The 15,095-nt window shown below is 46.4% G+C and overlaps 1 protein-coding gene across 1 annotated transcript; it reads left to right on the top strand.

Moving 5' to 3' along the window:
- The first annotated feature begins 12,407 nt into the window (after positions 1–12,407).
- Positions 12,408–14,793, top strand: esm1 (endothelial cell-specific molecule 1). The gene is made up of 3 exons (XM_029626106.2): positions 12,408–12,922; positions 13,591–13,740; positions 14,062–14,793. The coding sequence occupies exons 1-3, from the start codon at positions 12,616–12,618 to the stop codon at positions 14,142–14,144; spliced, it is 540 nt and encodes a 179-aa protein (XP_029481966.1). The 5' UTR covers positions 12,408–12,615; the 3' UTR covers positions 14,145–14,793.
- Positions 14,794–15,095: the final 302 nt, after the last annotated feature.

Below are 15,095 nucleotides of genomic sequence, written 5' to 3' on the forward strand. Positions count from 1 at the left end.
CAGAGTCAATGTGGAGGCTATATACAGGGGTACCGGTACAGAGTCAATGTGGAGGCTATATACAGGGTGTACCAGTACAGAGTCAATGTGGAGGCTATATACAGGGTGAACCAGTACAGAGTCAATGTGGAGACTATATACAGGGGTACCGGTACAGAGTCAATGTGGAGGCTATATACAGGGTATTACGGTACAGAGTCAATGTGGAGACTATATACAGGGGTACCGGTACAGAGTCAATGTGGAGGCTATATACAGGGGTACCGGTACAGAGTCAATGTGGAGGCTATATACAGGGGTACTGGTACAGAGTCAATGTGGAGGCTATATACAGGGGTACCGGTACAGAGTCAATGTGGAGGCTATATACAGGGGTACCGGTACAGAGTCAATGTGGAGGCTATATACAGGGGTACCGGTACAGAGTCAATGTGGAGACTATATACAGGGGTACCGGTACAGAGTCAATGTGGAGACTATATACAGGGTACCGGTACAGAGTCAATGTGGAGACTATATACAGGGGTGCCGGTACAGAGTCAATGTGGAGACTATATACAGGGGTACCGGTACAGAGTCAATGTGGAGGCTATATATACAGGAGTACCGGTACAGAGTCAATGTGGAGGCTATATACAGGGTGTACCAGTACAGAGTCAATGTGGAGGCTATATACAGGGTGTACCAGTACAGAGTCAATGTGGAGACTATATACAGGGGGTACCGGTACAGAGTCAATGTGGAGGCTATATACAGGGTACCGGTACAGAGTCAATGTGGAGACTATATACAGGGTACCGGTACAGAGTCAATGTGGAGACTATATACAGGGGTACTGGTACAGAGTCAATGTGGAGGCTATATACAGGGGTGCCTGGTACAGAGTCAATGTGGAGGCTATATACAGGGGTACCGGTACAGAGTCAATGTGGAGGCTATATACAGGGGTACCGGTACAGAGTCAATGTGGAGGCTATATACAGGGGTACCGGTACAGAGTCAATGTGGAGGCTATACATACCGGTACAGAGTCAATGTGGAGGCTATATACAGGGTGTACCAGTACAGAGTCAATGTGGAGGCTATATACAGGGTGTACCAGTACAGAGTCAATGTGGAGACTATATACAGGGGTACCGGTACAGAGTCAATGTGGAGGCTATATACAGGGGTACGGTACAGAGTCAATGTGGAGGCTATATACAGGGGTGCGGTACAGAGTCAATGTGGAGGCTATATACAGGGGTACCGGTACAGAGTCAATGTGGAGGCTATATACAGGGGTACTGGTACAGAGTCAATGTGGAGGCTATATACAGGGGTACCAGTACAGAGTCAATGTGGAGACTATATACAGGGTACTGGTACAGAGTCAATGTGGAGGCTATATACAGGGGTACTGGTACAGAGTCAATGTGGAGGCTATATACAGGGGTACTGGTACAGAGTCAATGTGGAGGCTATATACAGGGGGTACTGGTACAGAGTCAATGTGGAGACTATATACAGGGGGTACTGGTACAGAGTCAATGTGGAGCTATATACAGGGGTACCGGTACAGAGTCAATGTGGAGGCTATATACAGGAAGTTGCGGTACAGAGTCAATGTGGAGGCTATATACAGGTGTTACGGTACAGAGTCAATGTGGAGGCTATACAGGTGGTACTGGTACAGAGTCAATGTGGAGGCTATATACAGGGGTACTGGTACAGAGTCAATGTGGAGGCTATATACAGGGGGTACCGGTACAGAGTCAATGTGGAGGCTATATACAGGGGTACGGTACAGAGTCAATGTGGAGGCTATATACAGGGGTACTGGTACAGAGTCAATGTGGAAGCTATATACAGGGGTACCGGTACAGAGTCAATGTGGAGGCTATATACAGGGGTACCGGTACAGAGTCAATGTGGAGGCTATATACAGGGGTACTGGTACAGAGTCAATGTGGAGGCTATATACAGGGTATTACGGTACAGAGTCAATGTGGAGGCTATATACAGGGGTACTGGTACAGAGTCAATGTGGAGGCTTTATACAGGGGTACCGGTACAGAGTCAATGTGGAGGCTATATACAGGGTATTACGGTACAGAGTCAATGTGGAGACTATATACAGGGGTACCGGTACAGAGTCAATGTGGAGACTATATACAGGGGTACCGGTACAGAGTCATTGTGGAGACTATATACAGGGGTACCGGTACAGAGTCAATGTGGAGGCTATATACAGGGGTACCGGTACAGAGTCAATGTGGAGGCTATATACAGGTATTACGGTACAGAGTCAATGTGGAGACTATATACAGGGGGTACCGGTACAGAGTCAATGTGGAGACTATATACAGGGGTACCCGGTACAGAGTCAATGTGGAGACTATATACAGGGGTACCGGTACAGAGTCAATGTGGAGGCTATACAGGGGGTACCGGTACAGAGTCAATGTGGAGGCTATATACAGGGGTACCGGTACAGAGTCAATGTGGAGGCTATATACAGGGTACGGTACAGAGTCAATGTGGAGACTATATACAGGGTACCGGTACAGAGTCAATGTGGAGACTATACAGGGGTGCGGTACAGAGTCAATGTGGAGACTATATACAGGTACGGTACAGAGTCAATGTGGAGACTATATACAGGGGGTACCAGTACAGAGTCAATGTGGAGGCTATATACAGGGTACCGGTACAGAGTCAATGTGGAGACTATATACAGGGGTACTGGTACAGAGTCAATGTGGAGGCTATATACAGGGGTACGGTACAGAGTCAATGTGGAGGCTATATATACAGGGTATTACGGTGGGAGTCAATGTGGAGACTATATACAGGGGTACCGGTACAGAGTCAATGTGGAGACTATATACAGGGGTACCGGTACAGAGTCAATGTGGAGACTATATACAGGGGTACCGGTACAGAGTCAATGTGGAGGCTATATACAGGGGTACCGGTACAGAGTCAATGTGGAGGCTATATACAGGGTATTACGGTACAGAGTCAATGTGGAGACTATATACAGGGTACCGGTACAGAGTCAATGTGGAGACTATATACAGGGGTACCCGGTACAGAGTCAATGTGGAGACTATATACAGGGGTACCGGTACAGAGTCAATGTGGAGGCTATATACAGGGTACCGGTACAGAGTCAATGTGGAGGCTATATACAGGGTACCGGTACAGAGTCAATGTGGAGGCTATATACAGGGGTATTACGGTACAGAGTCAATGTGGAGACTATATACAGGGTACCGGTACAGAGTCAATGTGGAGACTATATACAGGGGTACGGTACAGAGTCAATGTGGAGACTATATACAGGGGTACCAGTACAGAGTCAATGTGGAGGCTATATACAGGGGTACCGGTACAGAGTCAATGTGGAGACTATATACAGGGGTACCGGTACAGAGTCAATGTGGAGCTATATACAGGGGTACCGGTACAGAGTCAATGTGGAGACTATATACAGGGGTACCGGTACAGAGTCAATGTGGAGGCTATATACAGGAGTACCGGTACAGAGTCAATGTGGAGGCTATATACAGGGTGTACCAGTACAGAGTCAATGTGGAGGCTATATACAGGGTGTACCAGTACAGAGTCAATGTGGAGACTATATACAGGGGTACCGGTACAGAGTCAATGTGGAGGCTATATACAGGGTATTACGGTACAGAGTCAATGTGGAGACTATATACAGGGGTACCGGTACAGAGTCAATGTGGAGGCTATATACAGGGGTACTGGTACAGAGTCAATGTGGAGGCTATATACAGGGTATTACGGTACAGAGTCAATGTGGAGACTATATACAGGGGTACCGGTACAGAGTCAATGTGGAGACTATATACAGGGGTACCGGTACAGAGTCAATGTGGAGGCTATATACAGGGTATTACGGTACAGAGTCAATGTGGAGACTATATACAGGGGTACCGGTACAGAGTCAATGTGGAGACTATATACAGGGTACCGGTACAGAGTCAATGTGGAGACTATATACAGGGGTACGGTACAGAGTCAATGTGGAGACTATATACAGGGGTACCAGTACAGAGTCAATGTGGAGGCTATATACAGGGGTACGGTACAGAGTCAATGTGGAGACTATATACAGGGGTACCGGTACAGAGTCAATGTGGAGGCTATATACAGGGGTACCGGTACAGAGTCAATGTGGAGACTATATACAGGGGTACCGGTACAGAGTCAATGTGGAGGCTATATACAGGGAGTACCGGTACAGAGTCAATGTGGAGGCTATATACAGGGTGTACCAGTACAGAGTCAATGTGGAGGCTATATACAGGGTGTACCAGTACAGAGTCAATGTGGAGACTATATACAGGGGTACCGGTACAGAGTCAATGTGGAGGCTATATACAGGGTATTACGGTACAGAGTCAATGTGGAGACTATATACAGGGGTACCGGTACAGAGTCAATGTGGAGGCTATATACAGGGGTACCGGTACAGAGTCAATGTGGAGGCTATATACAGGGGGTACTGGTACAGAGTCAATGTGGAGGCTATATACAGGGGTACCGGTACAGAGTCAATGTGGAGGCTATATACAGGGTACTGGTACAGAGTCAATGTGGAGGCTATATACAGGGGGTACCGGTACAGAGTCAATGTGGAGACTATATACAGGGGTACTATATACAGGGTACAGAGTCAATGTGGAGACTATATACAGGGTACCGGTACAGAGTCAATGTGGAGGCTATATACAGGGGTACCGGTACAGAGTCAATGTGGAGGCTATATACAGGAGCTATATACAGGGGTACCGGTACAGAGTCAATGTGGAGGCTATATACAGGGGTACCGGTACAGAGTCAATGTGGAGGCTATATACAGGGGTACCGGTACAGAGTCAATGTGGAGGCTATATACAGGGAGTACCGGTACAGAGTCAATGTGGAGGCTATATACAGGGGTACCGGTACAGAGTCAATGTGGAGGCTATATACAGGGGTACCGGTACAGAGTCAATGTGGAGACTATATACAGGGGTACCGGTACAGAGTCAATGTGGAGGCTATATACAGGGGTACCGGTACAGAGTCAATGTGGAGGCTATATACAGGGGTACCGGTACAGAGTCAATGTGGAGGCTATATACAGGGGTACCGGTACAGAGTCAATGTGGAGGCTATATACAGGGGTACCGGTACAGAGTCAATGTGGAGGCTATATACAGGGGGTACCGGTACAGAGTCAATGTGGAGACTATATACAGGGGGTACCGGTACAGAGTCAATGTGGAGGCTATATACAGGGGTACCGGTACAGAGTCAATGTGGAGACTATATACAGGGGTACCGGTACAGAGTCAATGTGGAGGCTATATACAGGGTACCGGTACAGAGTCAATGTGGAGACTATATACAGGGGTACCGGTACAGAGTCAATGTGGAGCTATATACAGGGGTACCGGTACAGAGTCAATGTGGAGACTATATACAGGGGTACCGGTACAGAGTCAATGTGGAGGCTATATACAGGGGTACCGGTACAGAGTCAATGTGGAGACTATATACAGGGTACCGGTACAGAGTCAATGTGGAGGCTATACAGAAATTGCGGTACAGAGTCAATGTGGAGACTATATACAGGGGTACCGGTACAGAGTCAATGTGGAGACTATATACAGGGTACGGTACAGAGTCAATGTGGAGGCTATATACAGGGTACCGGTACAGAGTCAATGTGGAGACTATATACAGGGGTACCGGTACAGAGTCAATGTGGAGGCTATATACAGGGGGTACCAGTACAGAGTCAATGTGGAGGCTATATACAGGGGTACCGGTACAGAGTCAATGTGGAGACTATATACAGGGGCTACCGGTACAGAGTCAATGTGGAGGCTATATACAGGGGTACCGGTACAGAGTCAATGTGGAGGCTATATACAGGGGTACGGTACAGAGTCAATGTGGAGGCTATATACAGGGGTACCGGTACAGAGTCAATGTGGAGGCTATATACAGTGGGTACCGGTACAGAGTCAATGTGGAGACTATATACAGGGGTACCGGTACAGAGTCAATGTGGAGGCTATATACAGGGAGTACCGGTACAGAGTCAATGTGGAGGCTATATACAGGGGGTACCGGTACAGAGTCAATGTGGAGACTATATACAGGGGTACTGGTACAGAGTCAATGTGGAGGCTATATACAGGGGTACTGGTACAGAGTCAATGTGGAGGCTATATACAGGGGTACCAGTACAGAGTCAATGTGGAGACTATATACAGGGAGTACCGGTACAGAGTCAATGTGGAGGCTATATACAGGGGTACCGGTACAGAGTCAATGTGGAGACTATATACAGGGGGTACCGGTACAGAGTCAATGTGGAGGCTATATATACAGGGGGTACCGGTACAGAGTCAATGTGGAGACTATATACAGGGGGTACCGGTACAGAGTCAATGTGGAGGCTATATACAGGGGTACCGGTACAGAGTCAATGTGGAGACTATATACAGGGGTACCGGTACAGAGTCAATGTGGAGACTATATACAGGGGTACCGGTACAGAGTCAATGTGGAGACTATATACAGGGGTACCGGTACAGAGTCAATGTGGAGGCTATATACAGGGGGTACCGGTACAGAGTCAATGTGGAGACTATATACAGGGGTACTGGTACAGAGTCAATGTGGAGCTATATACAGGGGTACGGTACAGAGTCAATGTGGAGACTATATACAGGGGGTACAGAGTCAATGTGGGTACAGTAGTCAATGTGGAGGCTATATACAGGGGGTACCGGTACAGAGTCAATGTGGAGACTATATACAGGGGGTACGGTACAGAGTCAATGTGGAGACTATATACAGGGTACGGTACAGAGTCAATGTGGAGACTATATACAGGGGTACCGGTACAGAGTCAATGTGGAGACTATATACAGGGGTACTGGTACAGAGTCAATGTGGAGGCTATATACAGGGGTACGGTACAGAGTCAATGTGGAGGCTATATACAGGGGTACCGGTACAGAGTCAATGTGGAGGCTATATACAGGGGTACCGGTACAGAGTCAATGTGGAGGCTATATACAGGGGGTACCGGTACAGAGTCAATGTGGAGGCTATATACAGGGGTACTGGTACAGAGTCAATGTGGAGGCTATATACAGGGGGTACCGGTACAGAGTCAATGTGGAGGCTATATACAGGGGTACCGGTACAGAGTCAATGTGGAGGCTATATACAGGGGTACCGGTACAGAGTCAATGTGGAGGCTATATACAGGGGTACCGGTACAGAGTCAATGTGGAGGCTATATACAGGGGTACCGGTACAGAGTCAATGTGGAGGCTATAGACAGGTGGTACCGGTACAGAGTCAATGTGGAGGCTATATACAGGGGTACCGGTACAGAGTCAATGTGGAGGCTTTATACAGGGGGTACCGGTACAGAGTCAATGTGGAGGCTATATACAGGGGTACCGGTACAGAGTCAATGTGGAGGCTATATACAGGGGTACCGGTACAGAGTCAATGTGGAGACTATATACAGGGGTACCGGTACAGAGTCAATGTGGAGACTATATACAGGGGTACCGGTACAGAGTCAATGTGGAGACTATATACAGGGGTACCGGTACAGAGTCAATGTGGAGACTATAGACAGGGGGTACCGGTACAGAGTCAATGTGGAGGCTATATACAGGGGGTACCAGTACAGAGTCAATGTGGAGACTATATACAGGGGTACCGGTACAGAGTCAATGTGGAGGCTATATACAGGGGTACCGGTACAGAGTCAATGTGGAGGCTATATACAGGGGTACGGTACAGAGTCAATGTGGAGGCTATATACAGGGTGTTACGGTACAGAGTCAATGTGGAGGCTATATACAGGGGTACCGGTACAGAGTCAATGTGGAGGCTATATACAGTGGGTACCGGTACAGAGTCAATGTGGAGGCTATAGACAGGGGGGTACCGGTACAGAGTCAATGTGGAGGCTATATACAGGGGGTACCGGTACAGAGTCAATGTGGAGGCTATATACAGGGGAACCGGTACAGAGTCAATGTGGAGACTATATACAGGGGTACTGGTACAGAGTCAATGTGGAGGCTATATACAGGGGTACAGGTACAGAGTCAATGTGGAGGCTATATACAGGGGGTACCGGTACAGAGTCAATGTGGAGACTATATACAGGGGTACTGGTACAGAGTCAATGTGGAGGCTATATACAGGGGGTACTGGTACAGAGTCAATGTGGAGGCTATATACAGGGTACAGGTACAGAGTCAATGTGGAGGCTATATAGGGGGTACTGGTACAGAGTCAATGTGGAGGCTATATACAGGGGGTACAGGTACAGAGTCAATGTGGAGACTATATACAGGGGTACAGGTACAGAGTCAATGTGGAGGCTATATACGGGGGGTACCGGTACAGAGTCAATGTGGAGACTATATACAGGGGGTACTGGTACAGAGTCAATGTGGAGGCTATATACAGGGGTACTGGTACAGAGTCAATGTGGAGGCTATATACAGGGTACCAGGTACAGAGTCAATGTGGAGGCTATATACAGGGGTACTGGTACAGAGTCAATGTGGAGGCTATATACAGGGGGTACAGGTACAGAGTCAATGTGGAGACTATATACAGGGGTACAGGTACAGAGTCAATGTGGAGGCTATATACAGGGGGTACCGGTACAGAGTCAATGTGGAGACTATATACAGGGGTACTGGTACAGAGTCAATGTGGAGGCTATATACAGGGGTACTGGTACAGAGTCAATGTGGAGGCTATATACAGGGGGTACCGGTACAGAGTCAATGTGGAGGCTATATACAGGGGTACTGGTACAGAGTCAATGTGGAGGCTATATACAGGGGTACTGGTACAGAGTCAATGTGGAGGCTATATACAGGGGTACCGGTACAGAGTCAATGTGGAGGCTATATACAGGGGGTACCGGTACAGAGTCAATGTGGAGGCTATATACAGGGGTACCGGTACAGAGTCAATGTGGAGGCTATATACAGGGGGTACCGGTACAGAGTCAATGTGGAGGCTATATACAGGGGGTACCGGTACAGAGTCAATGTGGAGGCTATATACAGGGGTACCGGTACAGAGTCAATGTGGAGGCTATATACAGGGTATTACGGTACAGAGTCAATGTGGAGGCTATATACAGGGGTACCGGTACAGAGTCAATGTGGAGGCTATATACAGGGGGTACCGGTACAGAGTCAATGTGGAGGCTATATACAGGGGGTACCAGTACAGAGTCAATGTGGAGGCTATATACAGTGGGGTACCGGTACAGAGTCAATGTGGAGGCTATAGACAGGGGTACCGGTACAGAGTCAATGTGGAGGCTATATACAGGTGGTACCGGTACAGAGTCAATGTGGAGGCTATATACAGGGGAACCGGTACAGAGTCAATGTGGAGCTACTATACAGGGGTACTGGTACAGAGTCAATGTGGAGGCTATATACAGGGGTACCGGTACAGAGTCAATGTGGAGGCTATATACAGGGGGTACCGGTACAGAGTCAATGTGGAGGCTATATACAGGGTATTACGGTACAGAGTCAATGTGGAGGCTATATACAGGGTATTACGGTATAGAGTCAATGTGGAGGCTATATACAGGGTATTACGGTACAGAGTCAATGTGGAGGCTATACAGGGGTACTGGTACAGAGTCAATGTGGAGGCTATATACAGGGGTACTGGTACAGAGTCAATGTGGAGACTATATACAGTGGGTACCGGTACAGAGTCAATGTGGAGGCTATATACAGGGGGTACTGGTACAGAGTCAATGTGGAGGCTATATACAGTGGGTACCGGTACAGAGTCAATGTGGAGGCTATATACAGGGGGTACCGGTACAGAGTCAATGTGGAGGCTATATACAGTGGGTACCGGTACAGAGTCAATGTGGAGGCTATATACAGGAGGTACCGGTACAGAGTCAATGTGGAGGCTATATACAGGGGTACCGGTACAGAGTCAATGTGGAGGCTATATACAGGGGGTACCGGTACAGAGTCAATGTGGAGGCTATATACAGTGGGTACCGGTACAGAGTCAATGTGGAGGCTATATACAGTGGGTACCGGTACAGAGTCAATGTGGAGGCTATATACAGGTGGTACCGGTACAGAGTCAATGTGGAGGCTATATACAGGGGGTACTGGTACAGAGTCAATGTGCGGGGGCACCGGTTAGTTGAGGTAATTGAGGTAATATGTACATGTAGGTAGAGATAAAATGACCATGCGTAGATAATAAGAAAAGAATAGCAGCAGCGTACAAGAGGGGTCTTGGTAGCCTATTGATTAGCTGTTCAGGAGTTTTATGGCTTGGGGGTAGAAACTGTTAAGAAGCTTTTTGGACCTAGACTTGGCACTCCGGTACCGTTTGCCGTGCGGTAGCAGAGAGAACAGACTGACTAGGGTGACTGGCGTATTTGACCATTTTCATGGCCTTCCTCTCACAACGCCTGGTATAGAGGTCCTGGATGGCGGAAAGCTTGACCCCAGTGATGTACTGAGCCGTATGCACTACCTTCTGTAGTGCCTTGCGGTCGGAGGCCAAGCAGTTGGCATACCAGGCAGGTATGCAACCAGTCAGGATGCTCTCATTGGTGCAACTGTAGAACCTTTTGAGGATCTGAGGACCCATGCCACATCTTTTCAGTCTCCTGAGGGGGAATAGGCTTTGTCGTGCCCTCTTCACAACTGTCTTAGTGTGTTTGGACCATGATAGTTTGTTGGTGATGTGGACACCAAGGAACTTGAAGCTCTCAACCTGTTCCACTGCAGCCCCGTCGATGAGACTGGGGATGCACTCGGTCCTCCTTTTCCTGGAGTCCACAATCATCTCCTTTCTCTTGATCACATTGAGGTAGAGCTTGTTGTCCTGGCACCACATGGCCAGGTCTCTGACCTCCTCCCTATAGGTTGTCTCGTCGTTGTTGGTGATCAGGCCTACCACTGTTGTGTCATCGGCAAACTTAATGATGGTGTTGGAGTTGTACCTGGCCGTGCAGTCAGGAGTGAACAAGGAGTACAGGAAGGTGCTGAGCCCTCACCCCTGAAGGGCCACTGTGTTGAGGATCAGCGTAGTGGATGTGTTGTTTCCTACCCTTAAACCCTGGGGGCGGCCTGTCAAAAGGTGCATTGTCGCCACCAACTGGACAGGGGTTAATTTTTTTTTTTTTAAAATTACACAAAAAAAATGTACATTCTACTAGAGGGAAGAGAAAATTAACATTAATCCGCACAAACTATGGCTCCACAGTGTCTTAATCTTCAAAGCAAGCCCTAGTGCAGCTGTAAGAAAGTGTGTCAGATCTGCTGGCTACATGTGCACATACCTGTGCAGCATGTGTCATATCAACAGTTCTATTATTATTATTATTTCAATTGTATTTTTTATTGTATTCTACACTTTTGGGAAGGGCCTGTAAGAAAGCATTTTGCTGTTAGTCTACACCTGTTGTTTACAAAGCATGTGACTATTAACATTTGATTCTCTCTAACAAGTCTCCGGCACAGCTGCTATAGCCTACATGCCCCATTTTTTTATTTTTCCTTTATTTAACTTGGCAAGTCAGTTAAGAACAAATTCTTATTTTCAAGGAACAGTGGGTTCTGCCTGTTCAGGGGCAGAACGACAGATTTCTATATGATACTGCCATCTACTGTTAAGGATCGGTGACCGCTTATGATACAAAGAGTGTCTGTGTAAGAGAGTAAGGCAGAGAAACAGACAGGCGGGTGGACAGACATGCACACAGACAGACAGACAGACAGACAGACAGACAGACAGACAGACAGACAGACGGACAGACAGACAGACAGACAGACAGACAGACAGATATACGGACAGACTGACAGACATACGGACAGACGGACAGACAGACAGACAGACATGCGGACAGACTGACAGACAGACATGACGGACAGACATGACAGACAGACTGACAGACAGACAGACAGACATGCGGACAGACTGACACAGGTGGGCAGACAGAGAGGTAGATAGACAGACAGACAGACAGACAGACAGACAGACAGACATGCGGACAGGACAGACTGACAGACAGACAGACAGGTGGGCAGACAGAGAGGCAGATAGACAGACGGACAGAAGGACAGAAAAAGAGAGAGAGGGGGAAGTGTGTGTGTGTGTGTGTGTGTATGTGTTAGATTGACTGTCTGTCTCCTTGGGGTCAAGTAAGGAACCAGGAACTTTGGGGGGTCAAAGGGGCATCTTACTGTCTCCTCTACACAAACAAACTATGACATCAGTTTGTACAGACTTCAATTCCTGGATGGCAGTTTAGTGTAATTCCCACTTCCATGCCGGATTTCTAAAACAGGGGGACAGGCTGGCAACTAGACTAGATGACAACACCGGATTGAGGAAATTGACGAGGGCAAACCATGTGGGGAAAAAACAAACTTGTTTTTAAGCCGATATAACCATGCAACCTCGTGTATTAAGCCACTCCATCCAAGCAGCGACGTCGTCAGCCCAGAACAGCTCTTCTGAACATCCAAGGCGCCCCGTGCTAAATCTTATCCAAAGATGTATTTTCTCCTTTTCACAGTCTTCTCCATATTCATAGTGCGTAATGTTGAGGCTTGGGGAGCAAGTGTCAAGTACGCGGTGAACTGCCCGGAGCGGTGCAATGTGGATCTGTGCGGCTTGACGCAGCGCTGCAGACGGACAGTGCTGGATGACTGCGGTTGTTGCCAGGTCTGTGCGGCAGACAGAGGGGAACACTGCTATCGCACTGTGTCTGGGATGCACGGAGTCAAGTGCGGACCGGGATTATTCTGCGAGTTCTACAAAGATGAGGACGACTATGGAGATGAATATGGCATCTGCAAAGGTAGGCTAATATTCACCATGACACATCAAATGCGCAATTGCGCATCATAAATTGTGTGATTAATCTGTACATAGTCCATACATATGCCATAACAGGCTAGATACATGTGATACCTATTTATATTGTGTTACATATTGACTATTACGTCTGTTTATTTCTTCCCAAAACGATTCCAAGGAACCCTGGAAGCTTCATTTCGTTCACGCTTAGCCTGACTGTTTCATTGCTGTTTTTCCAAAGGAATCTACAGTTTCTGTGTTCATAGCATTCCTAAAAGTTACCGTAATGAAAACGACGCCTACTATGACACGCTTCATGTAGAATATGAGTATTTACATCAAGCTATGCTTAGCTTTCACTGTGGCCTTTTTGGATGCAAAGTTTTTCGAATTTGGAATGTTTACTATTTCTGCTCATGATGATAGTGGTGAAGAGAACTGTATCTGTAGTCTTACATCACTATAATGCAGATCTGATAAAGAGCAAAGGATCATGGACCTATAGAACAGAACAGAATAGAATAGAAAATACATCTATGTGGCCCGTTGTCATCCCCACTCTGTACTTTGTTTGTCTAATGGATGATCATTTAATTGCCTACTGTAAGTACATATCATGTCCCTCTCCTGCAAGTGCAATAACATTGAATGGTATTCCCTTCCTTACAGATTGCATGTATGGAACCTATGGGATAGGGTGTGGTAAAACATGCCATTGCAAAGCTGGAGGTATCTGTGACAGAGAGACAGGAGCCTGCCTCACCTTCAAATTCTTCACCAAAATCGCCAGCAAGCTGAAGACACAGCACCCCAATGCAGGTAAGAGATTGAGAAAATACTTCAATGTGAGAGCCACCTTATGGGACACAGATTCTGGACTATGAAGCACTTCCTATGGAGATTATCCAGTGCTTTTAAATCCGGGTTGAAAGGTCTTGTCTTTGTCTGAGAAACTGTAGAGCTAAAACAGCAAATTAATTTGAGCATGTTTTGGATACACAATGTGGAGTAGCACTAAAGCAACGACACAATTAAAAGCAACCCAGTTAAAGAAACGCAGCCTGTGTATCTCTGTGAAGTATTTGCAGTTGTCATATGACATGAAATAGATATTGACCTGGTGATATTTCTCATTTTCAGGAGGTGAGATTGGTTCAGGAGATGACGGCACCAGTCTGAATGGGGAACGACCCACTGCTCCAAAGTGGTTAACACCTCGCTGACACTCATTATCAAGACTTAGTTTATTCTGTGGAAATGTAGAAAGCATAGTAGTAAATTAAATGATTGAAGGATATATTTTATTATGTATTATTAAGAAAACACATTTTCTACAAGATGATTGAATGTTTTGAGCATCTCGGTTGTGGTGTTTCTATTCTGTACCGGTGCCTCATCATGTCATAAGAGTTGTGTTGTACCAAACGAAGGGAGGTCAAATGTACCAAAGTTCAAATATATGTTTATTCTACTTTTATACAAAGTATGAATATATCTAGAATGTCTATGATGAGCTAACATTCTAGCAATGCTGCATTCACTTCTTCATAATTGAGATCATTTGGTTCAATCAAATGATGTGAAAATGTTGTGCTGATATGATATGACCCCCCCCCCCCCCAGGGATATAAAATAATAAATCATATATTGTCTCATCCTTTTCTTCTAGAAGTATCTACTGTGATCTGCACTTTTTAATTGTTTGTTTGTTTGATTGATTGATTGATTGTTATTTACTGAGAATATCTTATTTTTCTTTCACCTGTGACCACATGGATAAATAAATATATATATTATATATATATATATATATGTCATAACACCTGCCAATGTACAGTATGGTCTTACAAATAAACCAAAGTTGACCTGTAAAAAAATCAGTTTGAAGCCCTGTGTTTAGTCATTGCGGTTTATTTCCCTCCTCTGTTATTAAAGATGTCTGTCTACATAAAGAGAAAGATACATTTAGCAGAGCGTCTTTTACAAGAGCAATTAGGGTTAGGTACCTTGCTCAAGGGCACATGGTCGGCTTGGAGGTTCGATTCGGCGACCTTTCGGTTACCGGCTCAACGTTCTTAACCGCTAGGCTACCTTTTCTAGAAAAACCACAAGGACATGAAATGAATCTGCAAAGCTATGTCTTATCTGAATGCAACATTATTATATTGATATCA

The sequence above is a fragment of the Oncorhynchus nerka genome, linkage group LG22 (genome assembly GCF_034236695.1).
Source record: "Oncorhynchus nerka isolate Pitt River linkage group LG22, Oner_Uvic_2.0, whole genome shotgun sequence".
Taxonomy (NCBI): Eukaryota; Metazoa; Chordata; class Actinopteri; order Salmoniformes; family Salmonidae; genus Oncorhynchus; species Oncorhynchus nerka.

What these genes read in the sequence shown, in the direction of transcription:
- esm1 (XM_029626106.2), top strand. Translation starts at nt 12,616, where the DNA reads ATGTATTTTCTCCTTTTCACAGTCTTCTCCATATTCATAGTGCGTAAT. An exon ending in TGAATATGGCATCTGCAAAG is followed by an intron (nt 12,923 to 13,590) that starts GTAGGCTAATAT and finishes CCTTCCTTACAG; the next exon opens with ATTGCATGTATGGAACCTAT. An exon ending in GACACAGCACCCCAATGCAG is followed by an intron (nt 13,741 to 14,061) that starts GTAAGAGATTGA and finishes TCTCATTTTCAG; the next exon opens with GAGGTGAGATTGGTTCAGGA.